Source organism: Ipomoea nil, unplaced genomic scaffold (genome assembly GCF_001879475.1).
Source record: "Ipomoea nil cultivar Tokyo-kokei standard unplaced genomic scaffold, Asagao_1.1 scaffold2036, whole genome shotgun sequence".
Classification (NCBI taxonomy): Eukaryota; Viridiplantae; Streptophyta; class Magnoliopsida; order Solanales; family Convolvulaceae; genus Ipomoea; species Ipomoea nil.
The window spans coordinates 6562070-6585832 of NW_017618464.1; the positions used below are offsets into that span (position 1 = coordinate 6562070).

At 36.8% G+C, this 23763-nt stretch overlaps 2 protein-coding genes and 1 non-coding gene across 4 annotated transcripts; 2 read left to right on the top strand and 1 right to left on the bottom strand.

The window, feature by feature from the left end:
* Positions 1 to 1807: 1807 nt before the first annotated feature.
* Positions 1808 to 15064, top strand: LOC109148110 (phosphatidylinositol-3-phosphatase myotubularin-1-like). Of its 2 annotated transcripts, XM_019295888.1 has the most exons (19): positions 1808 to 2087; positions 2250 to 2318; positions 4039 to 4113; positions 4437 to 4508; positions 5370 to 5439; positions 5569 to 5618; positions 6406 to 6695; positions 6788 to 6861; positions 6954 to 7017; positions 8450 to 8509; positions 8757 to 8856; positions 8955 to 9068; positions 9409 to 9578; positions 10858 to 10942; positions 11242 to 11457; positions 12584 to 12643; positions 12739 to 12803; positions 13679 to 13958; positions 14111 to 15064. In XM_019295888.1, the coding sequence occupies exons 1-19, from the start codon at positions 1968 to 1970 to the stop codon at positions 14627 to 14629; spliced, it is 2553 nt and encodes an 850-aa protein (XP_019151433.1). In that variant the 5' UTR covers positions 1808 to 1967; the 3' UTR covers positions 14630 to 15064. The 2 variants fall into 2 exon arrangements, with proteins under 2 accessions (XP_019151433.1, XP_019151434.1); XM_019295889.1 differs by lacking the exons at positions 1808 to 2087; positions 2250 to 2318; positions 4039 to 4113 and having other exon boundaries at positions 4494 to 4508; positions 5370 to 5432.
* Positions 15065 to 17037: 1973 nt separating this feature from the next.
* LOC109148111 lies at positions 17038 to 18607 on the bottom strand. The gene is made up of 2 exons (XM_019295890.1): positions 18216 to 18607; positions 17038 to 17317 (listed from the first exon to the last, which is right to left on the bottom strand). Exons 1-2 carry the CDS (start codon positions 18513 to 18515, stop codon positions 17201 to 17203), a joined length of 417 nt encoding a protein of 138 aa, XP_019151435.1. The 5' UTR covers positions 18516 to 18607; the 3' UTR covers positions 17038 to 17200.
* Positions 18608 to 20261: 1654 nt separating this feature from the next.
* Positions 20262 to 20334, top strand: TRNAR-UCU. Its single transcript has one exon. It is a non-coding gene; the product is annotated as a tRNA-Arg (tRNA).
* The last annotated feature ends 3429 nt before the right edge of the window (positions 20335 to 23763 follow it).

Sequence of the window (23763 nt, forward strand, 5' to 3'; positions counted from 1 at the left end):
GTATAATATAAAGTGTTTTTATTACCTTATCCTACGAACCTAATCACAAATTTTCTCTAGGTTGCTTGCTTAGTAAGCCCATCGTCAAAATGAAACTAAAAATGCTTATGTTACCTCCTCATGCTGCCTACCCATCTTGAGAGCCCCTTGCCTATGAGTCCACCACTAGAAATGTTGTTTTTTTACCTGCTCGACGTAGGCCTCGTTTGGCTTTATAGTTAATGGCGTCAAAAGTATCGATGCTGCAGGTATCGTTAGGTGTTATCTTGGAGGCCCGCTTGGGATGAAGGGTCTAGCTCTTGGGCAGCCATCCCGCTTTGCTCCGAGTGCCATTTTGTAGGTCATTCTGACACCTTATTTGGTTCAAGAACTTTTTCTGTTGGTATCTCTTGGAAGACCTATCATCTTCATTTATTTTGGCCCAATTCGCTTCTTTGGCCTCGAAGTATTGGTCAGCCTTTGCCATTAAGGCAATGTAGGTGCTTAGGGTCTTGCGCTTAAGGTTTTAGTATAAATTCCCGACCCGTAATGCTTCTATGGACATGGTGATTGCAGATTTGTCGTTAATCTCATATGCCTCTACCTCCTATGTATGCGAACGAGCAAGAAAATTAGTTAGAGCTTCGCCTACCTTTTGTTTCACCTTGGCCAGTAAGTGAAATGCTCTAAGTGAAATTTTCTCTTGCTTACTTGCCACATCGCCTTTCACCCGAATATGCATAACCTACTGTGCAGTAACTGGTGGGGGGGGGGGGGGGGGCATGATGTATGTAGTGCATAAGAATTAATACCTAGTATTAGGGGTTTACCAGATGTGGTCCTCCGAGTTTTAAATGACCTCCAATTGTCCTCCATGTTTTAAAAAATAACCACCCGTGGTCCTAAATGACCTCCAGTAGTCCTAAAACATGGAGGACCATTGGATGTCATTTAAAACTCGAATGATCATAGCTAGTAAACCCTAATACTCGAAGGACCATTGGATGTATTAACTCTAGTGCATAATGGTGTGGGTTTGAACCATGTTGGTTATACTTCTTTAATTCTTTTTGCTCTCTCACCTTCCAACCCCAATGCCTCCTTTACTCTTTTTGGGTTAAGACTTCACCATTGATTTTCCCAATAAAACAAGGCCCATGGTCTCATCAAGAAGATAATGTTGGTTTGATCAATGAATAGTAAATAAACAGATAAAATAGAACTTAGTGTGTAGTTTTTGTTAATGCGATGAGAAATACTGAAAATGGTATAACTTTTTAGAATAATTTGAAATGGTAGGAATCTAAAAAATTTATAAATTTAATAATATGACAGTATGACTCACTTTTAAGAGGTGAAATTTGTCACAAGAGACCAATGATCGGATCTCACGAGTAACAGTGTGAGAGCAACCTCTCAAAATGAAGGAGCTCCTTATGTATAGTAATCAAAAGTCTAAAATCAGTTGAGTTATCATGATTTGCATCTTCGCAATTGGAAATGTGGAAGCGTCTAAGATTGGTAATTTCATCTTTTATAAGAAGAGTGAAGAAAGTATTAGAAGCATACATACTCTTTACCCCTAAAAAATGCATTTATTATAATATAATCTAATAGAAACAGGAAAACATAATTAATGTATTAAATTATATTCTTTTAAATTGTGCGTTCTGTCTGATGTAATGTTTTTTACTTGACAGTAACGCTACCGTGAAGTCTGACGGTAATTTGCACTTAACCGCCCCGCAAGATGGAACCCGCGCTAGACACGTGCCAAATTTTAACAATTACGGAGTGTTAATTAAACGAACAAAATATTTCTCTCTCCTCCACACCTCTCTCTTCCGGAAAGAAGAGGGAACAGGGTACGGTGAAACTCATTACGAGCCGTACTTCTTCAATTTCCGTGAAATCAAGGAAACAGATTCGCGAAAGTAAAGAACAAAAGAAGCTACCAGAACCTAACGCCGCCGTGTCGCCGCCGGACCATGTACAGGAGTCGGTCGGCGCGATCCGCCTCGTTCCATGACCCTGGGACTCGATTCGCCGAGTCCGAGAGGATTGAAGGCGCCGGAAGCTGGGACGCCCTTGAATGGACCAAAATTGAAGTAATTAATTTTCGTTTTTCATTTCCGTTCCGTAGGGTTTCTATTCTACAGTTCTCTTCAATTGTATTTGTCTCATAGATGCGTGGAGTGAAATTGTTTTTCTTTTTCCATACTCTGAATACTTTTTTTTAAAAATTTTTTTTTATCGCTTGTGATTGGCAGCCATTTTCGAGGTCGGTGTCGCAGGGAATTAAGAAGTTCTTGCTTCCAGCTGAGCAGGTCATTGTAGAGGTTTGTTCTTGTCATTTTTTATTTTTTATTTTTCAAATGGAACTTAGTCTGGAAAATGGGATAAAAATGGTCTGGTGTTCCATTGTTCTGCTTAGATAAATAGCTTGACTGAAGATATGACAATAGTAAATTATCTCAAGTATAGGAAATTTTGGGTAAACTAAGTTGCTATGAAAATTGATTAAACATAAAACTTGTATTCTAGGTTATATTCATTTTTGGTTGGGTTTCAAATTTGATGTTTTTGAATTTTGAGAACAATGCACTGCTTGGTTCCTTCTGTGATTGGTCACAGTGATAGATAGTCAACACTTACTCTAGGCTGAATATGAGCAATGGTGGTGGATGAAGGTGTTTGACGGTTCACAGTAATGATGATGGTAGTAAGAGAAAGTGTGTCAGTTGCAGTGGAATAATATTGATGCATTACAGGGTAGAAGTAGACAGTGGTGGTAGCCATGAGTGAAAGTAAGAATGTTCGTATGTGTTTTTGCATTTGAAAAACAGATGGAAAAATGTTTTTCCATTTACCAAAGAAATTTAGGATGACATATTTTTTAGGGAGTGCAAATGAACTTTCCCAAATAGTTCGAGGGCTTATTTGACCTCTTTCCACCCCCCCCCCCCCCCTCCCCCCCCCAAACTTCTCTATTAGGTTAGAAAAACCATTTTCCAATTTTTTTTAAAAAGTTTATTTTCAATAGAATACTTTGTGAACAAAATACTTGGGGCCTGGTCAATAAAGGGAAAATTATCCTTCTTATATTTTTTTTCCCCAAAAATTCAAAATGAACTATTTTCTAAATTATAAAGTAGAGAATGGAAAATACTATTTCCAATATAACAAAAGTATTTGGAAAATACTAAAAAGATACTCCCTTCGTCTAAAAATATTGGTAGGGAAAAAAACTCGTGGATTTAGGATAATGTATTTAACACATTCTAAAAAAAAAAATTAATTGTGTATAATTCCAAGTTTGTCTATATATTAAATGTATAAGTGCAACTTTTTTTTTTTTTTTTCATCCAATTTAAAAATGACATTTAGGTGATAAAACTGTATGTGTTATTGAATTTATTGTAAATGACAGCTTTTGTTGGACATATTGCAATAGAAAAGGATGATAGTTTTTGCTGGGAAGAGTGACTATTCTCCTATTTTTTCCATTAGTAAATGAAAATCATTGTCCATCAATTTTCCCAATGAAAAAATATACCTGACCGACTCATGGCACTTTCACCACCTATCTATCCTAATCACTAAACTGTTACCACCATCATTTTACATGACCCTTCACATATACTCTGTTACTTTTGCATTAAAGATTAAATTTAATTAATTTTTTGTAAATATATGTAGATATGTAGTGAAAAGAAAGGAAATAGGCCCAATGAAGAATTAGAGAGATAGGAAGAAGAGAGCTTATTTCATTCCTTTTCACTTTGGGAGAGACATGGGTATTTATACAAGTAGGACTATTGGACTAATCAACCTTTGTATGCCCAAACACCCTTTCACATCCCTAACAACACTTCATATTACTCACATATATCATTGTTGAAACTTAATTCAAAATTTGATTGATCAAATTGGCCAAATGTAGTGAAGTGGCAAATTATTTTTAGGGAAAGTAGGAGTAATTATTTTTCTTCCTCATTAATTGTGCAATAGTAGTTTGTGATGTCAGGGCTTATGAAAATTTTAAGTACTTGCTTCCAGGGAAATGGCATTGTTCTTGTTAACACCGATGAAGCTGGAACCTTATTTGTTACAAATTTTCGACTTCTATTTTTGGTAAGTACTTCACCCGCCTTTTACTATCTTTCTATCTTTCCCACCTTAAAATAAATGCCAGCATGCCATATTCTTCACTTTTGATGCATGTTATTTTTCTAGGCCTCCCATGTTGCATTAGAAAACTTAATTAAGAGTTAAGACAGTGAATTGTTAGGGTTCCATTCAAGTCTTATGTAATTATTTTATAGGCTTTGTAGGCATGGTTGATTGCTAGTCAAATTTATGATTTGCTTGTTTATTTTAGCACTTTGGATGTGATTCTTTTGTCACTTATGGCAGTCTCTATTTAGTTTCACATTTTGCATTTTTCTACTGCCTAGAGTGAAGGATCAAGGGACATCATTGCACTGGGCACTATAGCACTGGCAACTATTGAGAAGTTTAACAAAATGGTAAGTACATTTTCTCATTCTTTATGTTTTTGCTTTGGATTGAGAAATGCAGCTAAAGGTGTTCTTTATATTTTAAGACCTTTACAATTAGACCATCAACCTTCTGAACTCGACAAAGAAAGATTTTTAGTATGCATCTGTAATGAAGTGCTTAAAAATTCAGTGCATTAAAGAGAAGATAGGCATGCATGATGAAACAGAAATATTAGTAAGATTAAGCTACTAAAGAGATGCACAAAATGGAACATGAAAAAATATAGCAACTTTTATTTACCTTTAAAAAAAAAGCTCATGTGCATGCACACACACACAATATATATATATATATATATATATATATATATATATATATATATATATATATATAATTTATTGTGTTTGAATATTTCAGGAGTTATGAATATACTATTTTTCTAGAATTTCTACTTAAATAAAATTACTGCTCTTTTGTTTTTCTATCCCCCACCTCCTTTTTCAATTATGTTACTGTATAGAAAATCTTAATTTCTTTTTGACAAGAAAATAAAGGGTAGCTATTGATGAAGTTCATTGTGTGTTGGGAAATTCCATAATTCCCTTGTCTTGTGCAGCCACATTTTTCACCTGGTCATCATAAAGCTTATGCAGCAAACTAAATGAAATTGAACTTGTTACTGTGCAGTAAATGACTGTGTCTTCCTGTACTTTCGTCTTTCGTTCACAGTGCAGTTGCTATAACATTTTAGCTTTGAAAACTACACAAGCCGAACATAACAATGTTTGTGTATGTCAAGCCAAATCTAAACATTTGAAAGTTGGGTCAACTTGGTTAGTTTACATCTCTAACAGTGTTTATATTTGGTTTCCTCTACTGGAGACCAGGTTATGAAGCTTCCCTCTGCTGCTCGTCAGTCAGACAAGAATCCATCCCGGCGCCTGCTTCAGGTCATAGGTATTTCATTACATGGAATTTCTTTTTAACTTGACATCATTTGAGTGTGTTATCATATGAAACTATACAGTGTATACATTGGTCAGCTCACTTTGGTTTTTACTCTCTTTTAATTTTTTATTTTGGCAGGCAAAGATATGAGAATAATTGTATTTGGTTTTAGGCCTCGAACAAAGCAGGTCTGTGCACTTTAGTACTCTGCAATTTGTTATTACATTGTGCAATATCTTTTGTGGTGAGGAAGTGAACAATCCTGACATTTCCTGCATGTGGAGCAGTTGGTGTCTTCAAAGAAATAAAACTATTTAACATTTTCAAACTTGTTTTTGTAGCTTTGTGGTTTAGATTTTTATTTTTAGGTGTTCATGTACATCGTTCATCATTGCGAGAGTATTCAAACTATGTAAATGTTGCTATGCTTCAATTCAATTTTTTAGAGTGGTAATTTCTGCTTGTTGAGTATTGGTTTCAAAATTTGTAACATAGTGTTGCACTTAAGTTGCTTTAAACAAAGAGATCTATTTTTTTTTTTTTTTTTTTTTTTTTTTTTTTTTTGGTGTGCGCTGGGGGATAATGGAATACTATATTTAAAAAGCAGCATATAATGAAATTATGCAAATTGATGGAAGTATGAAATTGGATAAAGTTTTTTGTTGACACATAGATAGAGAAGTGATTGACAGAATGCAAGGTAAAGCAGATGTTTTAAGAAAAGAGGCAAGCAAAATTGTTAGAAAATGTATCCTGGTTAATACTTAAAGACAAAAAAGAAGCATTTTCTATAGGATCCTTAAACCACCAGCCACCTGACCTTTCACCTTCTTGAACAAGGTATCAGGCAATGTAATGTCTAATGAAATCTCAAACTTTATGAAAAGGAAACTCACACCTACCTTTAGTCAAACTTTTGCAATAATATTGCATGGCTACTTTATATGATAGAGTTTTCACTATTGTGATTTGTAGAGACGTGCAGTATACAATGCATTATTGAAGTGGACAAGGCCAACAAGACTCTGGGATCTCTTTGCTTTTGTTTCTGGCCCTTTAATGTTCTGTAACATGGATCCAAAAGTTCGATTATTGAATGAGTACTTCCGGCTCCTGGGACTAGGAACATATCATGCTTCAGTTAGTTCCATTGAAGATGTATCTTTCACATTGTCTAATGAGTTGTGGAGAATAAGCAGCGTGAACTTTAATTATTCAATGTGTTCGACCTATCCATTTGCCTTGCTTATTCCAAAGTCTATCAGGTGAGATGATTGATCTTATAATGGTCTTTTTCTTGGGGCAATTAATTATTCTATTGTTATCCTTATTACCATGCACTGTGCTTTTATTTCAGTGATGATGAGATTCAGCAGGCATGTACATTTCGTGCACGTTGTAGGCTTCCAGCAATTACATGGTGTCATCCAGGTAAGCATTAATCTCAGGTTTCATTCTTAATGACGTTGCATCAACCCCTTTCGGCTGTTGGTTGTATCTTCATATAATTGGCTAATTGTTAGGAACTGGGGCTGTTCTAGCACGCTCATCTCAACCACTTGTTGGCCTCATGATGAATCTCAGAAGGTAACCCAAGCAACCTTGTTCATGCTGCAAAGAGTGACTTACTATTATTATGCTAATTATGAGTTAATTCCAGCAATGGTCCTCCGACTATGTTGATTTTCCACAATTGGTCCCCGACTTTAATTTGGACAATTTAGACACTTGACTTTCGAATTCTTTCCAATGTTGGTCCTTCCGTCAGATGACGGTTAAGTGGACCTTAAATTAAGGGGTAAAGTAGTCCTTTCAATTGTTTAGTGTCTTTCTCCCTTCCTTGTATATGCAACATACATCAGAATAGCAAAATCCCTAAATCCATTCTGTATTTGCTTCGTTCTTCGACCAAGACGCCGGAATATCTCAACGGCGACTATGGGTTCCACCCGTTCTGGCTCGGAAAGTCCGCCGAGTACTTGCAGTTTGAGTTGGACTCGTTGGACCAGACTTTGGCTAAGAACGTCGCTGGAATTAGGGACGTTGCTCAAAGCGTCGGCGTACATTCTGGGTGCTAGCGGCTCCAGCATAATGTACAAGACGGTGTTGGACGACGGCACCGCCTTTGCCGTCCGCCGCATCGGCGAGAGCGGCCTGCATCGGTTCCGGGAATTCGAGAACCAGATCCGGGTTATCGGCAAGCTGGTTCACCCGAATTTGGTTCGGATTTGTTGTTGTTCGTCTTGTGTTCTTGAGTAAGCATTCTTGAAAGCTGCTAACATGCCCAGGTTGCCGTCCGACATTCTAAGGCCGAGATGGTGCGACAGCGGAAGAGGGCCTCTGCTGCCGTGGAAATTGATGTTCGCCGGGAGATTGAAGCGCGGCGTGAACTGTAAGTGGGACTGGAGAGTTTGGTTTGAATTGTTGTTGGAGAACGGCCACATCTGGGCCTCTGATGGGGCTTAGCCGGAAGTGCTCTCCGCTGCGGTGGGGAGGGCTTGGCCGCTCTCGCCACTGCCGCCGGAGGTGAACGGCAGCATCCAGAATGTGCTACTGCTGCTCGGTGCCGGAGAAACTGCCCACATGGTGGTTGCCGGCATTGGGGAGGTGGTTTGTCGGAGAATACTAGGTGGGGATGTTTGGGGATTTTGATTTATTTGGCATATACGGAGGAGAATTATACACTTAGCATGCTAAAGGACTGTTTTGCCCCTCCATTTGACATCCACTTAACCAACTTGTGATGGAATGACCAACATTGGAAAGAATTTGAAAGTCAAGTGTCTAAATTGTCCAAATTAAAAGTCGGGGACCAATTGTGGAAAATCAACATAGTCGGAGGACCATTGCTGGAATTAACTCGCTAATTATTGTTGTTGTTGTTACTTATATCTTTATTCTGGATCCTCAAAACCTCTGTACAGTATGATTTCATTGTCCAGATATAGAGTTTATACTCATTTTTTGACCCCAAAAGAAAAACAAAAACCTATTCAATCAATGTACTCATTTTCTGCAGTAACACTGATGAGAAGCTAGTTGCTGCGCTCTGCACTCAATTTGCTGGAGGGCAGCGGAGGTAATCATTTTGTTTATCCTTTCTTGTACTGAATCATTATGATGCCCTTTTACCGTAGTATTTCCTTTGATGAGTTATTTCTTCATCATCAAATCCAAGTGGTTATCAGCTCTTCCCCTATGCATTGAAACAACCTTTTCCTTTCTTAAATATTTACTTTTAAACAGTTTCAGACCAATAGTAATGCCATTTTGTGATTTATACTTTTCAATATATTTTTGTTTAATTGAAATCTTCTTCTTCCTAGGAAACTATACATTGCTGATGCAAGGCCAAGAAAAAATGCTCTTGCAAATGGGGCAATGGGAGGTGGATCTGAGTCATCTTCAAATTATTTTCAATCTGAGGTATGTTTCTGTGAATTTCAACTTTGTCTTTTTTACTCACAATATAGCTACCCTGTCTGGCTGTCACATGTACTCATGTGTGTTTTCTTCATCTTTAGATTGTTTTCTTTGGGATAGACAATATACATGCAATGAGAGAGAGTCTAGCCCGGCTAAGAGACTACTTGGATACTCATGGGACTACCTCATCAGATGGAATGTCATCATTTTTGGTATGCAATCAATTCCTTCTGAAAATTTTCCATTTTTAACGTAAGTACTCCTAATGTTAAGCTAAACTCTAGTTTGTTAGTACACAAGATTAGTTGAGCAAGCTTTGCATTTTCCCTAAAAATTGTGAGTATTCATGTGAGTGAAGCTGTCCCTAGCAGTTTATAATATTCTCTATGACCCGTCTGATTAGAGGGTTTGGTTCTGCATTCTATGAGGAGCATGGCTGGATGCACTTTGACCATTTTTTTATAATGTTGCAATTGAGAGCTGAGATTTTTTGAAGACCTTTTCTAGACTTATAAATGCTCTCTTTTTAACATCGTCATCATATCTTGTCAGAGGCATGGTGGATGGACATGGGGAGGTGGTAATCTCAGCAGTATGTCTGCTTCAGTTTCAACTCTTGGAGATACTGGTTGGTTAATACATGTCCAAAGTGTCCTAGCTGGTTCCGCTTGGATTGCTGCACGCGTTGCACTGGAATCAGCTTCAGTGCTTGTTCATTGCAGGTTGAATCTCTTTCAAATCTGTTGTATCATTAATGGCAGTGATGCTAGGATAAAGTGATTTAGTTACCTCAAGAGTGTTGGTTGTATTTGCCTTGTTGAAATGCTTTCTCCAAATTTCTGCCCTGACTGCATGAATCTTTTTTGTTCTAAGTGGAGTTCATTGTTGCATAGTAGAGTTTTTTTTTTTAACATTCTTAGCCTACTTGTCTACATTGATTGAATGTAGCAATTAAAAGAAAAAAAAAAGGGGGATGAGTGCCAATGAGCTTCACTTGAGTGCTCACTTTATATTATGGCAGAATGGAAGAAGTTTGAATACATGTGGTTGGCCAAATTAATTTTGAACCAAATTCATGCCAGCAAGATATTCCATAAAATTGTTAAGCATTTTCTTGAACTGTTGTGGTTTGCTTCTTTTTTAACCAAAAAGTGGATAAGGTACTAAATATAAGTAAACTTCTCCCTGCATCTACTTCTGTATTTCAATGCTGCTGTTCTCCACTTCTTCCACCATCAGGCTTCTTTTACTTCCATCTTTAGTCTGTAATACAAAGGGTAATTCCTTATCAGTTGGAGTTAGAATCTTAATCTGCTTGTTTAACTAGGTTTTCATCTTTCTGAACAATTTTCATTTTAAGATTTCTGTCACAATTAATACTCATGATCTGTTCTTATATCATGGATGATAAATCATAAATTACTAATCTGATTCAGATGGAAAATATAGAATACTTGGAAATTCTACCATCTAGTGAACACCAACTCTATCATGTCTCAGTAGAACAAAATTGAACTATAAAAAGAAGATATGTCCACATAAAAGTTCATGAAGCACTATACTGCATGAAACAGATATGGACTGCCCCATTCGCAGCAGAACAACTGCAAAAGAGAGAGAGAATAAAATGAAGTGAGAAAAATATAGATAGATATCTTATGCGTTTGCTACCCATATAGAGTAATTTGATGTTTACTACTGATGAGTGTTCTTATGCGTTTGCTACCCATATAGAGTAATTTGATGTTTACTACTGATGAGTGTTCTTCTACTTATAACGCTATAACTTGAATAGTTAGATATGGACCCACTTAAATGCTGTTTCCAGCCTGCCTATAATTTCTTTGGTTACATTGATGATATGAGATAGCCAGAGCTCTTAGTTGCTCCATATTTTTTTTTATATCCATGCTCTGTATAGTCTTCATCCTAGAAGTCAAAATGTCAATTAAGCTTTAACTGTTACTTTATATTCTAAAACATCAAATCTGTGTTCTTCAGTGATGGATGGGACAGAACAACACAACTGGTATCACTTGCCAGCTTGTTGCTTGATCCATATTACCGGACAATTAAAGGATTTCAGGTACCAGGCAGGAATTCTTCATTTTTATACTTTTTGTATTGTTCCTTATCTTTTGCCTTCATAGTATTGTGCTTTATATCTTTTAAAGAATATGGGATATGCTTTCTACCATGAAAATGAATAACTTTCTGCTTGTTGCTTTGACATAACATTTTTATCTTTATGTATGTTAAAAAGCACCTAGTGCATATGTGCAAAAATTGATGAACATAGAACTGAGACTTTGAACTGGACACTCCACTAAAATGTTTTATTTTAATGGGATTGCTTCCCTATTTGATTCTATTATTCTGTTACAGGCACTTGTGGAGAAAGATTGGCTTGCATTTGGTCATCCATTTTCAGACCGTTCCGGATTGCCAACCTTATCTGGAAGTGGTAACATGCCTTCTGAATTAACTAGACAGGTTTCTGTTGGGAGCATATCACCCCTTCGCCAAACGTCGAGCTCTTCTGCATCTCAGACTCAAAATTCTTCACATGGGCAAAACAATTGTTCCCCCATTTTCTTACAGGTATGCATGTCTTTTTGTCTACAACACATGTTGAATAGCCATTTTATCTTGATGCCATGGTATTGTGTCTTAAAGTGTACTGATACATAGTTCACAATTATGAAAATCTTTTCTATTATTCTCATCTTTTAGCTGATGTTTTTACTCTTCTATGTTTCTTTCTTTTTGCTATATGGTGGTGACACTATCTGTTATTGGAAAATAAGTTTTAGCATCTGTGCGTCTTTGTGCTAGTGTCTAAACTTAATACATCCAGATATTCTTTTGCAACTGTGCATCCTTGTGCATCTTTTGCCACTAGTCATTATGTATTTTCTCTTAACTCCAGCAATGTTGAGCCATTTAATATACAAGTGAATTTTCATTTTGACATGAATGTACAAATGCCTGCCAGTTCGGTCAGTTTTCCAGAAAATTGGTGAACACCATTTTCCAACTTAATGAAGGAATTTAGAAATCACAACCATTTTGAATAGAACTTTATTTTCAATTTTGGTTTTCTGGATAATTTTTTTTACTAGATAGGCGCTCTAAAAAGATGTTTTTCAAATTTTCTGCAGTAAATGGATACTTCCACCCACCACTTCTATGTATGCCACCCTATAACAATTATCCACCCACCTCCGCTTACTAACCCAATTGTTATCATTACTCATCTAACATCTTCACTTGTCTACCATTGTCACTATCCACATTTATTCATCTTAATTCTATGTATCACTATTAATGCTGATCATTGTGGCCCACAGCATACAATCAACTACAACAGGTTGGATGTGCATCATTCTAACAGTACAAAATTCTAGTATATCGGATTTGAAACCCTACCTGAAATTTAACTAACAGAAAGATGGACTTTTTAAAAAATGTGACTTTTAGATTAACTATTTTTTTTTTATATTCAAAATAACATCATGATCATAATTAATAGTAAGTTAGTAACAATTTGATCTGCAAATGAGAATTGACCTAAATTAAAACAGGATTATTGTAGGCAGGTAAATATACAAGTTAGATACAATTGTATGTTGTGTGAGCTTGTGTTACTGTGATCCATCACAGATTGCCTTTTACTTTTTCCCTCTTTTGAATCTTCATCCTGATACACCTTTTAATTTGTTTGCAGTGGGTTGATTGTGTTTCACAGCTTTTGCGGATGTATCCTTGTGCCTTTGAGTTCTCCTCGGTGTGTCTTTTCATAAAATGCATAGTTAAATAAACACAGTTATTCTACATTGACAAATGGCTATCTTACTGACTGTTATATTCTCAACAATTCAGGCATTTTTGGTAGAAGTCTTGGATTGCATGCTTTCTTGTCGCTTTGGAAACTTCTTGTGCAATAGGTAAATCTCTTATCAATTTTATAATATACTTCAGTTTCTTTTCAACATGAATATCTTTTTGAAGATCATGCATTATCCAGAGATGGTCTACCCTTTCCTTTGTTAATGGTTTTCGGTTTGTAGGCTATTCCGCTCTGCCCATTTATTATTTCTCTTTTTATAAGATGATGCTCAGACACACAGTAAGGGTATCGAGTGTAATGACCTGTAAGAGTTATTGTTGCAATATCTAAAAGAATGTGAATTGCAAGGTTGGGGTGTTTATAGTTAGTATCTCTTTGAAGCATAGGTAAAGTTGCTTCCATCTACCTTCACTAGACTATGGATCTACAGCAAGTCCTGTGCACTTATTTTATTATAATTATTATTAAAACTTGAAGAATATGAATAAATTGACTGTACACTAAATGGTGTAAATTCCAATTATGAATCCATAGGGTGGATTCCTTGGTTTGGTGAACTAAAATCTCACATCAGCTTTCATGTCCTAATGTTCAGATATGATTTGGTGGTGATAATGTAAATGGATAATTGAACAGTTCGGAATAAATGCTTGATAGACTGATAGTCTGCCCATTATTTCTTGCTTGAAGTATATCCAACCTTCATTATGCTCTGAGAATGGAGGCAGGATGAATTGTTTCAATTTTATGCTGTAAACTACCTTCTAATAAAAGTTCATTTGTCATTTTTCTTCTGATTGAGTTATTTTTTTGTAGTATTTCTTTGTCTTCTGCTAAATTAACCACTACTCAACATCTAGAGTATAGTGATGCTCAAAATAGAATAATAGATACCCACTCCCTGATATAGTTTCTAGAGGAAATGCAGAATCCTTACTACGGTTTTCTGGTTCCTTCTTTTTATCAATTCAGTGAGAAGGAAAGGCAACAGGCGAGTATTTCTGATGCTTGTGGATGCCTATGGATGTATTTGGCTGATTTACGGGCTTCAGAAGGAAGTTTGCATGTACATTACAACATTTTCTACGATCCTTTAAAACATGGAGGGGCACTACTACCGCCAGCTGCAGCTTTAGCTCCCACAGTTTGGCCTCAGTTTCATCTTCGATGGGCCTGCCCATCAGAGGCTCAAGTAGGTGAGGTCGAAGCACAGTGTAGGAGCCTGACTAAGAGATTCTCTGAGATGCAGAAGGTAAACTCTTGTATAGTTGTTTAGATGATTGGATTTGGAGAATGACAAATACAGATTATCTTACAAAAGTTTTTAAGTTCTGATCTAGCGGGCGGTAGTCAAGTCTGTCTTTTTCTATTTTGTGATTGTGTGAAAGTTCTGATGTTCCACAGGCAAAAGAAGCCGCAGAAGCTAGAATGAAAGAAATGAGTGCGGAGATGAAATCTTTGAGTGTAGAGTTGCAGAGTGAGAAACATGTGAGTAGCTCTGCTAGGGATTCGGCAAAGAGAGCCAACAGGGAGTGTGTAGCTATAAAGCGGGCAGTGCAATCACTAGGCTGTAAAGTTTACATCTCAGCAGATGGTGACTGCAGTGTTGGTATCGAGAGCAACGCAACAGAAATTCCTCAAAACTCTCTTTACACATCTTCAAGACACGAAAAAGATGGTTCTTTCCAGCTTGATGATAACTCGGATCATTCCAGGTCAGTTACCATCATGCCAGATGACCCTCCCGACAGTCGATTCGCCCAAGTATGTGAATCTTTATGCCCTATGCGCACAAGGGAAGGAGGCTGTAGGTGGCCTAATGCTGGTTGTACCCGGTTCGGGAGCCAATTCGTTGGATTAAAAGCAAATTTTGAAGCATTTGACCGGCTTTCTATATACGATAGTTATTTTGAATCGCAATAGAATCAGATATTGACGCAGGAGCCATAAGTGTTTCATTGACATTATCATTCAGCCATGTTATGCTGAGATGAGCATTTCTGCAGGATGAGATTTTGAGAGGAGATGGATGGTATCAACTATCAAGTAACGAGGGACTGTAAATACAGAAGCGATTTAGGTCTTCTGAGTTTTGGACATTGTGGAGCCTCACCACCCCCAAGACGCTAACGACTGAAGGAGGTAAAATGGCATTTTAGTTCTCTGCCATTCCTATTAGTAATACACCATTTTTCTTGTCGACATAGTTTGGGTTACATATTTTTCTTCATACATTTCTGTAGATAAGGATAAAGATACTAACATTTTTTATCCTTAAGTTCTCCATTTCCTAATAAGCAATTCTAGTATTTAAAATAATTTTCACCTGATGTCATCTATATCCATGAGGTCCTGGTAGCTCAGTTGGTTCCTAATACTCCTTCTGTTCCATTTTATCTGTCATACTTATTATTCATTAGTCAAACTAACTCGTTCTTCTTTACTTATTTCTATTAACATTTTTTTTTATAATTTTTTAATTTAATTTTTTGTGTTTAATAGTACTTTTAATGTAGTTTCTAAATATCTAAATTTTATATATTAATTTTAAACTTAATATTATTAAAAATTAGAATAAGGGCCAAATTGGCCACTAAACGTAACACGAAAGTAATTAGGCCACTGGACTTAAAAAAACGTTCAATTATACCACTTAACAGCGTAAATCCCTCCAATTTCACCTATTAGTCAGTTCCAGCCCTTCTTTTCGGTTGCCTAGCTGACGTAGATGATTACATGGCATTACTATTTTTATTTCTTTATTTTCTTTAATTTTTGTTGCTTCCAGGCATTTCCAGCGTGTTTTTCTCCAAATTTTCTTCTTCGATTTCTATTCTTTCTCTTCAATTTCTCAAGGCACAACCATGCTGTCCATGATGATCTTGATGGGTAATCGGCGTCTTCTCTTCATATCTGAATTGAGTTTAGAGACGGAATCGGCGTCGAGAACTTGGGAGGTGAGTGAGAAGATTGAGTGGATTATTGTGATGCGTTTCCAGCGTGTAAGAAACAAATTTTCTTCGATTTATCTTCTTTCTCTTCTTGCTCTTTGATTTTTCGATTTCTTCTTCTTCTTCTTCAATTTTCTTTGAGTGGATTGTTGTGATGTTATTCGGGTCGCTGGGGAAACTCGGGAAGCAACCGTTGGCTAGGGTTACTTGAGAGGCGAAGGCGGTGAGGGAGATGGGGTCGTGTGTATATCAATTTCTTGTTAGGGGTTTTGGCGGAGAGAGTTAGGTTGAGCTTGGCGGTGAGGCAGGTGGTGGCATGAAAGGCCAAGGGGCATTTGTGCTCAGAGCAATCAATGGCGCACCCATTTGTTGAATTGCAGAGATAACAGTTGCAGTCTGATCTTGTGTTGGGCACTTGGTGCAGCCGATCCCTTCCTGGCCTTCTGGGTCGTTGAAGAACACCTCGGGAATAAAGAGATCGCATAGAAGGTGAGCTCATCTTTTGTCGGTGGTAGGCTTGAGAGCGCCGCCGGGGAGCGGGCAGAGGGAGCAAGAAGGGGTTTGGGGTTTTGCGAGACACTGGGATTGTATTTTATCTTCGAGGTTATTGCTAGAAGCCAGTTCTGATCGTCGAGGTTGGAGAAAGAGAGAGAGTGGGAAGGGGTTTTGGAGGTGAGAGGGATTAATGTTGTGGTTGTTGAATAAAAGTAGGAGAGAGAGTGGGAAGGGGTTTTGAAGGTGAGAGGGATTAATGTTGGGGTTCTTTTTTTTTTTTTTGAATAAAATGTTGGGGTTGTTGGATAAAAGTAATCTGGGAGTTGCAGAGGTTGTTCCATCATGTTCATGTTCTAATTAATGTTGGGGTTGTTGGATAGAAGTAATCTGGGAGAAAGAAGAGAAATGGAAGAAGAAAATTTGGGGAAAAACAAGTTGGAAAGCAACAAAAATTAAAGAAATAAAATTAGTAATGCTATGTAATCGTCCAGTCAGGTAGGCAACCAAACAGAAGGGTTGGAACTGACTAATAGGTGAAATTGGAGGGATTGCGCTGTTATGTAATGTAATTGAACTTTTTTTAGGTTCAGGGAGCCTGATTGCACTTTCGCGTTACGTTCAGTGATCAATTTGACCCTTATTTTTCAAAAATTAAATTATAAATAACTTGTCAAGTCTCATTAACTGAACCGACAAATAAAATGAGACAGAAAAAGTAGTAAATTGTAAACAAGGAAAGTCACATTGTATGTGGTGAGCTTCTTGTTAACGTTAGACACTGGGCTTCTCATATAATGAGTCGTTAGTGTAATTTACCCTTCTCTAGGGCGTAGGAGTGAAGGAATTTTTTGCCTTTTGTGTGCAAAAATAAGAATGGAGGAGAACTCGAGAATCTAACACATATATAACAATAATAATAACTAGACAAATGATGTTTTGTGATCCACTCTTTGAATATTTAAGTATTTATACCGTATAGGCAAACAACCCTAGCACATCATAAAGTCTCACCCGTTCCATGAAGAAATGGGCAAGGCAACCTACAAGACTACTCATCATTGGGTGGAGGTGGTTCTTCTTCATTGGATGGCGCCTTTTTTCCCCTGCGTTCATTCCATCTAGTCCATGCCCATCTCAAAATGAAGTACCCACCAATGGCATAAACCTGAAACATACACATGTAATTAGTAAAAGAAAACAAAATGGTTGTTGAAAAAAATACCTTCATCACAAACTTCTCCCAAAAGGATGAATCCCCGTATTTGGGAGGATGTAAATCACGGTGACTCACTGGGACAGTAGGCATGGCCAAATACCAGTAGCATAATCCCCACACTGCTTCTGTCAAGGTTTGAACCTTGGTCTCTCTTTTCTCAAATTCAAATACTGCCTACTGAACCTGAGCTAAAGCCCATGCGGGCACCTTCATCACAAACTGTTCATCAGAATCAAGCTAACCAGCAAAAAGTTCAGGGGGAATTGGTGAAACTTCTGATTGGTATGTGTCCAAACTCCTCTCAAACAAAACAGTGTTTTTCCAATTGCGAATATGGCTTGATCATTTAGGTGATGCAGGAAGGAGGATAGTACTATGCTGCAACTTAAATGGTTTCATTGCAAGGATTAACCTTCTTTTAGAATTGGAGAGAACAGCTAAATCCAAGTATTGCCTACAAGTCTGCCAGGGCACTCCAGCAAAGGCATCTTCCATTCATGATACCATAGAAAAATTATATCTAGGGTTTTACCATTTTACAAACAATAATAATATCATTTCAAACCACAATTCAGAATTCCAAGTTTCCAACATTTCTCCAATAACTGTAAGTTCACATTCAATCCAACAAGCATTACTGCAAATTTGAACAACAATCGTGTATTCTATAGCATTAGTTCTGCTTCCCAGTGTTATAATCTCAAGTGGATTAGACAAAACGCGAATTCAGAATTACCACAACATTCTCCAAGCAAAAAAAACTATATAAATCAGATGCAGGTAGAGAATGAGGAGAGAACCAAAAAAAAATTCTATAAAATAAAATCGGATTACAGATTTACAGTACCTGCCATAGGACGACGGGGTTAGTATCGGCCTCAGGTCCTTGTGCTTCGAGCTTCAAAGAGGGCAATTCCTGCCTAGGAAACTTCACCACAGACGGCTTCTCTTCTTCCTTGGCTACTCGAGGTTCCGGATTGAGCGGCTGAGCCTCCTCTGGAGCAGCGGGCTTGGGCGATGGCGGTTTGAAAAGCTGAAGGAAGGCCGAGAGCAGAGCGAGGAGCGGGTTTGTAGGCTTGTTTTGCTGCTCGTCTATGTTCGGCGTCGAGCCTCCGTTAACGGCGGCGGCCGTTTCGAGTTCCGCCATTGTTTCTGTGCCTTGCAGTTTTACAGTTTTGATGAAGCACGGCGGGGATTACTAGATAGAGAGAAAGAGAGACGTATAGAGTGAGAGTGCGGTACGGTATTTTAAGAACGAAAATGGAATTTGCTGGAAGATACGGATATGGATTATGGATTCGGATCCGGACCGGATCCTTCCAGCACCCGGCAAGAGACACTATGCTTTTAGGGAGCGTTATGCTGTCCATCCGTATGCACCATGCAAAAACGACGTCGTTTTGGTGTCTAACTTAAAAAAAAAAAAATCAGAATTTCATAACTATACATTCATAATTTCATAACTATACTTTCAGAATTGCATAACTACAGTTTCAGAATTGCATAACTACACATCCAGAATTGTATAACTACACTTCCAGAATTGCATAACTATAATTTCATAATTGCATAACTACACATCCATAACTTCATAACTACACTTCCAGAATTGCATAACTACACTTCCAGAATTTCATAACTGAAAAGTTTAAAATGAATAACATAATGTTGTTGCTGGAATCAGAGTTAACCTTTCTCAATGTTTGGCAGGAGGAGTTTACGGCATCTTTTAGCGGCAGTATGCATGGTGTTCCTTTGTCAATAGCATTGAACATTCCAGTTGATTTGTTCTAAGTTTATGTAGATGCAGCAGTGTTCCCAGACTCAGGCCAGGCAAGTTTTGATGTGGTTATTATGGATAATAACGGTGAGTATGTAGCAGTTAAAAGTGGCCCAATTCGATGTTTGAATGATGTACACTTAGCGGAGGGAATTACTATCAAGGAAGCCTTGTCGTGGGCAAAGGAGAGAGGTCTTCGTAATTTTGTGGTTAACTCTGATTGTCAGACGGTTTGCAACTTGCTAAAAGGTTCATTGCCAGATCTTTCTTTCGCAGGTCGTATTATAAGTGAATGTCCAGAATTTAAACGATACTTTGAAGTAATTAATGTCTATTCAATTTATACCTAGATGGTTAGATCAGTGAATAAGTTCGTTCACGCTTTAGCTAGAGCTGCTCGTTTGCATACTGATCCTCGTTGTTGGTTTTCTTCTGTTAACACTTCACAAAAGAAAAAGCCAACAATGGATTACAATTGGAAATGAACAATAGACTAAATTTGATAGTTTAAAAGTTGATGACTATCAACTACTATATGTAGTTTGATGATACCTCTGTTATTCCAAATGAATGATCACATGATTGAATTTCGGTGTAAAAACTTAAAAATGATTGAAAAAAGTATAAAACTGATACTACCTTGTAAAGAATTATAATTATTTTAAAAAATAAAGTTAATGACTAAAACTAAAAATAAATAATAATCAGAAGACTAAATTCAAAAGTAACTCTAAAAAAACTTTAGATAATATAAAAATATTGTTTAGGTCCATTGTTCATTTTTTTTCCCTGGTTGGTCGAGTGTGAGCGGCAATAGTTATGCCATGGATTTAGATCTACATTGCGAGGTGGACTTGAGTTAAAATATATAATTTATACTGAATGTCACAATTTACATATTAAATGTTCACAATTCAAATTGTGAATATTAAATAAGTAAATGTGAACATTTAATATGTAAATTGTGAACATTTAATATATAAAATGATAAACATTCAGGATGTAAATTGTTAATTTTTGGATTCAGGTCCACAAAATTATCTGTCTATGAGCCGCCGTCGCCACCGATAGTACGCTAGATATTAGTGCGTGTAATAGTAATAATAATGTGCAGCACCTGTGGCCTAATGGATAAGGCGTTTGACTTCTAATCAAACGATTGTGGGTTCAAGTCCCACCAGGTGTGCATAATTAGTTTTCCCAATTAAAAGAAACGGCCCGGTGGCCAAATTTTGAGATGTTATGCCATGGAACCGTGTTCACCATGGTTGGTGAACACGGTTCCATACGACACCGTTTAGAGTGAGTGGGACTAACGGTGCCCGTAAGTGGCACCGTTAACTCCCACCACTCACATTTTTTTTTTTTTTAAAATTAAACGCGCCATAGCATTTCCGCTTCTCCACTACGCCATTTCACTTCCTCTCCAAGCAACCTCCATCGCTCTGCTCTCTGGAACACCACTCTCGAGCTCTCTTCTATCGCTTCATCTTCCCCAGCCATTTCCTTCGATCACTCTCAAACACTCTGCTCCACAGCCATTCACCTCTGCTCTCGGATTCCTCGTTCTCGCATTTGTAAAACAAAATTTGACGTTCTCACGTAGCTATCAAAGGATACAGCCTCTCCATTGCTCATTCTCAACGTTCCTTCACTTGTATTACAGGTATTTTCATGTTTATGATTTAGGGTATTTGTATTCTGTGTACATATTTCGAAATTTTGAAATGGGGTTTTGAATGTAATGTTATGAGCTTATGAATGTATATCTGTAGCATTATATACGTGTAGATTAACCATTATGAATTGATTCGTATATGGTTTTTACTGCTGTTTATTCACTTTCTATGCAAGCTTTGAATGTCCATAACGTCCATTCACTTATGTATTTTATGTCATGCAAATATGTATTTTCTGTGTGAGATTATGAATTTTCTATTGTGCCTATGAAATTACATTTTTGCTGTTATGAACTTTCTTATATGTGGTTATGTATTTTCTGTTAGAGATTATGAATTTTCTCGTATGAGAGTATGAATTCTGTATTGTGAGTTGTCAATTTTATGTTCTGTAGTTATGAATTTTCTATGTTGCAGTTATGAACTTTCTGTTTTGGAGTTATGAATTTTCTGTCCTGAGGTTATGAATTTTCTTTGTGAGATATTATGAATTGTATGTTACTATACTATCAATTATATGTGACTGTTATTGATGGACAATATGGAATTATGGATTTTCTCATATGAGATTATGGATTCTGATCTATATTGCAGTTATGAACTTTCTGTTCTAAGGTTATGAATTTTCTGTTCTGGTATTATGAATTTTCTTTGTGAAATTATGAATTTTATGTTACTATATTACCAATTATGTGTAACTGTTATTGAAGGACATTATATTCTTTTCGGTAGAGCATGGCTGGATTTATTCGGCACTCCCCATCCCCCCTCTACTGAAATAAGGAATATATTTTCCTTCCATCAATCTATATTATATGTTGTATATGAGTTACTTGCTTTCTAACGTTTTTAATAAAAGCAATGGACACTGCTCAACGAAGGACAACACGCTCACAAACAAAGGCAGTCTTGAGCTCTCAAGCTGCAGAACCATCACAACCCTCACAGACGGCGGCTGAACACAACACTGCAGTCACCCCTACAACAAAAAGCAAGAGAAAACGAACAACACGGGTTGTACTTGACTCACAGGCTGCTCAACCATCCCAGCAGCACTCTGATGACCTGCTCGAGCAAGAAGTTATTAGAGAAAAGAGGTCAAAGCAAATAAATGACAGACATAGGGGCAACACAGACATTGGAGGTGATTGTGCAGAGGGGAGTTCTACTCCCTACTTCAGCACACGGATGGGACCAAAGACCATGTTTAGGCTTGTACAACAACTACTGCCAGAACAAAAACAAGCTGTCCGTGATATTGGATTTGGAGCCCTGTTGGACCTTCAATTGTGCGCAAATGAGTCACAATTAGTTCAGTATTTGATAGCCAACTTTGAGGTTTTCCAAACACATTTCAAGCTGGAGAACGACAAGCTCACAGTTGATGAAGAGGACGTTGAGTACACTCTTGGCATTCCAAGAGGAGAAAAGAAGGTTGTTGAGGCCCCAAAATATGATGAACAGGGGACACCAGAATACAGGGCTCTCTTGAAAAGCTGGAGGGAACGGTGGAATATTAAGCTTGGTTCCCCAGTCACTACCCAGATGGGAGATGTCATAGTTCAGAGGGGAGATTCTGGAGATGACTTTAAGAGAGACTTCATGGTCTTGACTGTTTCATGCATGATGAGGGGATTTCAGAACCGCTACTGCAACAATAGAATCCTCAACTCCTTGATTAATGTTGACGAGATAAAGGAGTACAACTGGTGTGGCTACACCTACAACTCTCTGATCAAGTCCATCGAGCAGTACAGGAAGAAAAGTAATAGCTTCTTTACTGGACCAATGGCATTCATATTGGTAAGCTCTAGCTCCACTTATGAATCTTATGATATTCAGATTGTAGATTATATGTGTTAGATTATGAATTTTCCTCTATGTGATTATGAATTTTTCTCTATGTGATTATGAACTTTCCTCTATGTCTCAGATTATGAATCTTCCTTTATCTGATTATGAATTTTCCTTTATGTGATTATGAGTTTTCCTATATGTGATTATGAATTTAGAGTATGTGCTTATGTATTTTATGCTATTCAGATTTTATGAGAATTATGTGTCAGATTATGAATTTTCCTTTGCCAGATTATGAACTTTCATTTACCAGTTTATGAACTTTCCTCTATGTGATTATGAATTTTCCTCTATGTCTCAGATTATGAATCTTCCTTTATCTGATTATGAATCTTCCTTTATGTGATTATGAATTTTCCTATATGTGATTATGAATTTAGAGTATGTGCTTATGTATTTTATGCTATTCAGATTTTATGAGAATTATGTGTCAGATTATGAATTTTCCTTTGCCAGTTTATGAACTTTCATTTACCAGTTTATGAACTTTCCTTTACCAGTTTATGAATTTTCCTCTATGTGATTATGAATTTTCCTCTATGTCTCAGATTATGAATCTTCCTTTATCTGATTATGAATTTTCCTTTATGTGATTATGAATTTTCCTATATGTGATTATGAATTTAGAGTATGTACTTATGACTCTTATGCTGTTTAGATTTTATGAGAATTATATGTGTCATATTATGAATTTTCCTTTATGTGATTATGAATTTACAGTATGTACTTATGAATTTTATGCTATTTACATTTTGTGAGAATTGTATTTGTCAGGTTATGAATTTTCCTTTATTTGATTATGAATGTTCCTTTATGTAATTATGAATTTTCCTTGTTATCATTATGAATGTTCTTATAGTATTATGCAATAATGAATCTCATAATAGAAAGTTCATAATTGCATAACATAAAATCCATAATATGATAGTTGAATATAATGTTCATATGGATTATGAATTTTCTATTATGATATTATGAATTTTCTGTAGTGTAATTATGAATTCTGTGATTATAACTTTTTTATTTTACCTTTTTGTTCAACATTGTAGCTATTCTACTTTGATCGGGTCCAATTCAAA

Bases quoted from the DNA above. Each gene is read 5' to 3' on its own strand.
- LOC109148110 (XM_019295888.1), top strand. From the start codon at position 1,968: ATGTACAGGAGTCGGTCGGCGCGATCCGCCTCGTTCCATGACCCTGGG. The intron at 5,619-6,405 runs GTCTGTGCACTT...TGTGATTTGTAG, and splicing joins TTAGGCCTCGAACAAAGCAG to AGACGTGCAGTATACAATGC. The intron at 12,644-12,738 runs GTGTGTCTTTTC...TCAACAATTCAG, and splicing joins GTGCCTTTGAGTTCTCCTCG to GCATTTTTGGTAGAAGTCTT.
- LOC109148111 (XM_019295890.1), bottom strand. From the start codon at position 18,515: ATGGCGGAACTCGAAACGGCCGCCGCCGTTAACGGAGGCTCGACGCCG. The intron at 17,318-18,215 runs GTACTGTAAATC...TGTATGTTTCAG, and splicing joins ACCCCGTCGTCCTATGGCAG to GTTTATGCCATTGGTGGGTA.